The sequence below is a fragment of the Lactuca saligna genome, chromosome 5, assembly GCF_052625555.1.
Source record: "Lactuca saligna cultivar CGN05327 chromosome 5, ASM5262555v1, whole genome shotgun sequence".
In the NCBI taxonomy this organism is placed as follows: domain Eukaryota; kingdom Viridiplantae; phylum Streptophyta; class Magnoliopsida; order Asterales; family Asteraceae; genus Lactuca; species Lactuca saligna.
The window spans coordinates 241,734,624-241,741,572 of record NC_136421.1 but is presented as its reverse complement, the minus strand read 5'-3'; the positions used below and the strand labels follow the sequence as shown (position 1 = coordinate 241,741,572).

Sequence of the window (6,949 nt, the reverse complement as noted above, 5' to 3'; positions counted from 1 at the left end):
CAAACAAAGATAACAAACCTAACTGACTTCAAGGAAAAGATAATTATCATCCATATAAAAGATAAATACTACACATATGTCTAGATAATCTAAATAGTATAAAATAAGTTCCATTACACTGAGGGTTTTGGTGTCTGCAAAATGGTTTTTAAGGAAAGGAGTACGTGTGTCTATGGATGGGGGAGCAGAGCGATAGGAGACTCAAGAGAGACGTAGGTTTTGTAATCTATCAATCTGATGATACCTTAATGGCCAAGGAAAAAACTGAACAAAGCAAAGAAACAAAGGAATATAAAGAACAAAAACGAACGAACAGGTTGCTTGGCGAACAATGTCTAATTTGTTGGAAAAACTTAATTAAAACATTTAAAACAATAACCTTATTTATAAAAATAAAACTAGTATCAAAACTTTCATAAAAGTAAAGTTTCCCAAATTATTCCTAGGATTAAAACGTTTTAGATTCTGAATTATCCCAACCAGCGCCGGCCAAACCAATTTGAGGCCCTTTAAATATAGAAAGATATGAAAAAGAAGGTATCTAAAAAAAACTAAAAAAATTAATACAAAAAATTGAAAACATTTGTATGTAAAGATGTTGGAATTGGATAAAATGATTCTTGTAAACCCATAAAGAAGAAACATTTAAAAAAACACAAAAGATAAGTAAGTTAATTACAACCAATTTTGTCTTCTTTATTTATCCATTAGTTGAAGACATAACATGTCTTAAGTTCAAAAAATCATTGAGTCAAGTCCACCGAATCTTACAACACCAAGGAGAATTATAAAAAACTACCCCAAAGGGGAAAAAAGAGTAAAGACACCAACCAAAAACTATTAGACCAACAACCTGAACAATACCAAATGAATTTTATGCGGGTAACTTAACATTTCAACACATCAACAACATACGAAAATCTAGAATTAGGCCCAGAACACCTCTAAAATTCATCAGGGGTAAAATGGTGAATGGTAGGTAAAATACATCAGACTCCATGAATTAACATTGTAAATGCAATTAGAAATCCACAATTGCTCTAACTCTATACACAACAGCTCTAGGGAACATACAACATGACTGAATAATCGTCGAGGGCAAATGGTCCAAACCTGAACCAAAAATAAAAAACCACCAAAGTACGCTTTATAGTAAGGAGGTTTGTATGAGGCATAAGAATGTTGCAACAACACTAATGAATTTAAGTTAGAAGCCAAAAAAATTCCCAAGAACTTTCATAATCCATCAACTGCCAATAAGGATCATTTTGTAGCATCTTGAACCGAACAAGATCTGGAAGAGAACCAAAGACCATCTATACATGTAAGTAGGAATTAGAAACCAATCTAAATCATAATTAAGTACTTGTAGATTGATTCAATAACCAAAAACTCCAACTTGGATAAAGAAATAATGGATTTGAATGTATTAAAAAACATTGAACGAAGAGTCACAAATGAATAGAGAAATAAGATGGTAGATTTTTGATTATTTAACTTAAATATTTATGAAACAAGAAAGATTTCATGATGAATTATTCCATTCGTGAAACTGTTGTGAAGTCATGTATAACGAGGGGACTTCATCAGACATTCATGATTGCTTCTTGAAAAATGAAGCGCCATTTATTAGAAAGGCATGCTAAAACTAAGTGTAACATTTGCATTTCAGGTTTTTTTCGTTCTTGTCCTTAACTTAAAATTTCTCGCATTTTCGTCCCTGTCCGAGTACGTTGGGCGTACGCTAGAAGTACACTGGGGCATACTAGGTTGAATCTTGATCGCAGAGGAAACCCACATACGTTGGGCATACGGCCAACAGGGTTTAAACACCTTAAGACACTCATGGCCCTTCTTATGACCAAACTCCACATCTCCAAACCCTAAGAACAAAACCCTAATTGCCATTTGAGTGTTTTGAGCTTATAGGTGAACTTTGAAGGTGTTTTTGGTGATTTTGAAGGAAGAATAACTCTTAGAGGTTGCATTGGTGTGGTAGAGCTTGTGGATCCAAAATCATCTCCAACTTGGAAATATTTTGGAGGTATAAAGCTCTTAACTTGATGGTTATTTTTAATAGATCTACTTAGGACTTTCTTTTGTGATGATGGTCGTTTATGTCATGCATGAGAGTATGAACTACTGCAGAAGCTAGGGATGGTAGATCTTAGAACTTTTGAGGTCTCTTGTTCATAAAAATGCAATCTTGGTGTGTTATATTTGACCGTACATGAGTTAGGATTCTTATTATGGGTTTTATTGAGTTTGGGTCCCATTAAGACAAACAAAGTAATAAATTGACGACTTTACATGTCAAGACATCATTTAGGATCATAGTTAAAAATTGGACATAGTGGCTTAATCGATTAAACTTGTAATGGCAAGTTGGTCATGTTGTGGACCATGGTGGGCGTACCCAACTCGTACGCAAGTCGTACTCTTCAAATATGGTGTACGCAAGGTGTAAGTTTGAATACGTTAGGCATACTCAATAGCCTTAACTTTTGTTGACTTCTGTAATTTGGGTCGTATTTGGACTATTAGGGGTTTAGGCATTGTTGGGCCACAAGTCTTTCTGACTTTAGGCCATTGTTAGGCTTTGGGCCTTCATGGATTCAGGCCCATAATGGGTTTGGGTGTCATTTAAGATTTTGGACCATATTGGTCTTTTACAGCTATTAGTTTAAACATTGGTTATTGGGCCAAGTAAAGAAAGGGTAAAATGATCTTTTACCTTGGCAGTGAGACAAATGAATTGGATCCTCTGTCATGGTTTATGGCCCAATTATTAATTGGGGTTTTATTTGATTGATTAGCGCGAAGTTTTTCTGGATCAGCAGTCCAAACATTTATCTGATTTTCAATAGTTTGACGTGAGTCTCCTCACTGTGTTCGGCGGGTCGATGGCACCAATGTCGGACAATGATTTATTATGATTACGACGCTAGTTGTCGGTGTGACTCTACATGTGTAGTATGTGATATGTATACCGGGCAGGGTCCGATGCCAGGCGGGGCCTGATGAGTGTATTGTATGTTGTTTATCTTAGTGATTCTTACATGTAATTTTTGTGTGTGTGTTGATGGGTTTTTAATGTTATAACTACAATTCCTTAAGTGGAAAAACAATTAAACAATTTAATTAATTAGGGCACATACAACCTAGTTTGATCTATGTCTTTCATATATAGCAACATACTATGAATGGTTATCTTAAAATATTTTTCTATGAAGAAACTAATTCATAAGATAAGAAAACTAACCTTAAAGATTGTTATTGTAAACAATATTGAATCCTTCTTGTAAAACCTTTGGCAGATAGCACCACAAGTGTAGTGCTTTTGATGGTTCACACCTAAGGCTAGCAACTAAGGATTATAGAGAGGAAAGATATGATTTTCAACCAGAACTCCTCTAGGGTAGGAGGTGTTGAATTTGTGAGGGTTAAGGCCCTTTATATAGGTGAGGTAGTTTAGAGCCAAAGCAAGGTTTAAGGAGGAAACCCTAATCCCTTTGCTTGCTGACCAAGCAACTCATGATCCTCCATCCAAGAGCCTTTGGACGAAAATTATAGACCCTTCCTAGATGTTTTCGTCCAACCCCTTACAAGGAGGTTCTAGAGCCTTTTTTTCTCAACTATCAATAAATAACCAAACAAGCCCTGCACTTTTAATTAATCTAATTAATCCCAAAATTAATTCAAATTAATTTCTGATCAATTAATAATTAAATATCATAATTTCTAATTAATATATTATTCTCATAATATATTAACAAATTAATTATTCGAACTTGTTAATAAAATATAAATCATATATCTCTCCAAAAATAATCTTGTCCAATTGCCAACTTTGTGGGCAACCCAAAAGGACTGTGTTACTATCAATTCAAGTTTATACCAATTTTAGTTATGGGATTAGACACCTAATCCAACAGTCTCTCACTTGGATAAGTCTATTAACTATAACTGCAAGTATAACTTCCAATCTGACCAGCAAATTATAGCAACCAAAAACCGTTGTTGAACTCTGACCCAGTCTGTAACGTGTCCTAAGATAAGTGATCATATAATACTTCGTTATACAAGATATCATTTAGATATGAGGCATGGAATAGAATCAATCTCATTGTCCAATATTCTGTTTCCCTTGTTTTAATTTGTAATGACAAAAACTACTAATTGAACACATCAATTTAGTCTTGGTCGGGTCCAACACTATAAGTCAACACCAAATCATCGAGGGACCCACAAATATCGGTTTTCCCATTAGGTAAAAAGGAATGGATAAACATTGAATTATATGCTTGTAATATTTACTTACCAAATCATACAAAACAATATGTTTTATAACACAAAGTTACTGTTGTGTTTATATATTATCAATGCACAACTGATTTGTAAACCACAACTCATATATCTCTGTTTCAAGATTACAATATACCATCGTCTCAAAATTACTCGTGATGAATTCCATGAAGTAATTCTCTAAGTGTGGGTTAATCCAATACTTAAAATCCCTATTTTCATATACTTATGAACGTTATAGCAGTCTATTGTTATGTATAAACCCTTAGACAATCTATAACTCAATTCACGAAAGTCTTAATTCATTACTTACTTGCTAAAGTATGAACGACTGCAGAGTTTGAATAATCAAATTATTCTGGAAGTAAAACATGCAAAATGAAACACAATACTAACCAATTGACAAAAGGTAGCAAACAATAATCATAAATAAATCACTATTATTTAATCACCAAAAGTCAATTACATTTACATTGTTACAAGTCTCAAACTAACTACCTAACTACTAAAACTAATATCATCTCTCATACATATGCTCCGAGCATGTTGAATATGCTTGACCCTACTCAGATCCTTTGTGAGGGAGTCTGCAGGATATTCTTCAGATGACACCCTCTTAACAACGAGGTGACCTTCTTCCACTCTATATCTGATTAAATGGTATTTTCTATCGATATGTCTAGATGTGCCATGATCATAAGGTTCCTTAGTTAAGGCAACCGCTTCTTCATTACCACAGAAAATATCCATTGGCTCATTGATCGTTGGCACAATTCCAAGATCTCCAATGAAGTTCTTCAACCAAATTGCTTCCTTAGATGCTTCACGTGCTGCTATGTACTCTGATTTATAGGTAGAATTAGCCACTGTCTCTTTCTTGGAAGTTTTCCAAGCAACTGCTTCTCCATTCAGGGTAAACATCCAACCAGATTGCGAATGGAAAGTCTCCCTATCTGTTTGAAAGCTGGCGTCACTATACCTAATTACTCTTAACGTATCACTGCCATCAAGCACTAAAACCCAATCCTTAGTCCTTCGCAGATACTTAAGTATATTCTTAACTGCTATCCAATGAGCTTTACCTGGATTTCCCTTATAACGACTAACCATGCTCAAATCAAATGCCAATTCAGGACAAGTACATGTCATAACATACATGATAAACGCAACTGCATAAGCATATGGAAATCTACTCATTTCTGCTATCTCCACATCAATACTCAAACTCTGAGTCTTACTCAGTTTGGTATTACTCTAGATATGCAGCTCCCCCTTTTTGGAATTTTCCATTCTAAAACGTTTTAGCACCTTTTCCAAATATGTATTTTGACTAAGTCCAATTATTCTCTTACTTCTGTGTCTCAGAATCCTTATCCCCAAAATATAAGCAGCCTCTCCAAGATCTTTCATAGCGAAACACTTTTCAAGCCAAGTCTTAACCTTTTGTAAGGTTGGAACGTCGTTTCCTATAAGAAGTATGACATCAACATACAATACCAGGAAGGTAACTATACACCCACTAGCTTTGACATATACAGAAGATTCATCTTCACTTCAAGAGAAACCAAACTCATTTACCTTATATTCAAAGCAAAGATTCCATCTGCAAGAAGCTTGTTTCAATCCATAGATTGATTTCTCAATCTTACACACTCTATTTGGGTACTTTGAATCTACAAAACCCTCTGGCTAACTCATAAAAACATCCTCAGCTAACTTCCCATTAAGGAAAGTTGTTTTGACATCCATCTGCCAAATTTCATAATCATGAAACGTAGCTATGGCTAGCATTACCCTAATAGACTTTATCTTAGCCACTGGGGAGAAGGTCTCATCATAGTCAACCCCCAGGGTTTTAGTAAAGCCCTTCGCAACCTGCCGAGCTTTGAAAGTGTGTACCTTTCCATCCATGTTAGGTTTCTTGTTGAAGATCCATTTACACCCAACTGTTTTACGACCTAGTACATTGTCAATCAAATTCCAAACTTGATTGTCATACATGGACTTGATCTCGCTATCCATTGCCTCTTTCCATTTGGCTGCCTCAAGGCTTGTTATTGCTTCCTTGTAGTTTGCAGGTTCATCCAAATTTACTAGTGTATTGTCACTGATAAACTGTAACATCCATAAAATCATGAAAGTTTTAAACTTCTAAAAACGACCTAAAAATCATAATTTGTTTACAACATAGTTTCCAAAACATGTTCCATATCAGAGTTTCCCAAAATCATAAATCAAAACACAAGGATGTGTAGGTTCACGCCTTCGCCTTCCAACGATCATCTGAAGTACTTGAAACACAACCCAAAATTGTAAACCCAAAGTTTAGTGAGTTTCCACCAAAGTACCAACACAACACATAATCATAATAACAACAACAAACAACATGTATATAGAGCCTTCAGCCTGACTGGATTGCCTTCCAGGCCTACAGACTATCTAGAATGCTCACAGAACCTTCAGCATGACTGGACCGCCTCACTAGGCTTTTTAACTTATCTAGAGCATTCTCCGGGCCTTTGACTTGACTGGTACACCCCTTTGCCTGCAGTCTATCCGGGCCGCCTTGGGTCTCTTGGCCTTCAGCACACAGCAGGACCGCCTCTACCCAACACACTAACACATATCAACATATTCCATATCA

General features: G+C 35.5%; 1 protein-coding gene across 1 annotated transcript; it reads right to left on the bottom strand.

Moving 5' to 3' along the window:
* Window positions 1–448: 448 nt before the first annotated feature.
* On the bottom strand, window positions 449–5,502 carry LOC145046439 (secreted RxLR effector protein 161-like). The gene is made up of 3 exons (XM_078994726.1): window positions 5,388–5,502; window positions 4,867–5,318; window positions 449–541 (listed from the first exon to the last, which is right to left on the bottom strand). Exons 1-3 carry the CDS (start codon window positions 5,500–5,502, stop codon window positions 449–451), a joined length of 660 nt encoding a protein of 219 aa, XP_078850852.1.
* Between the last annotated feature and the right edge of the window lie 1,447 nt (window positions 5,503–6,949).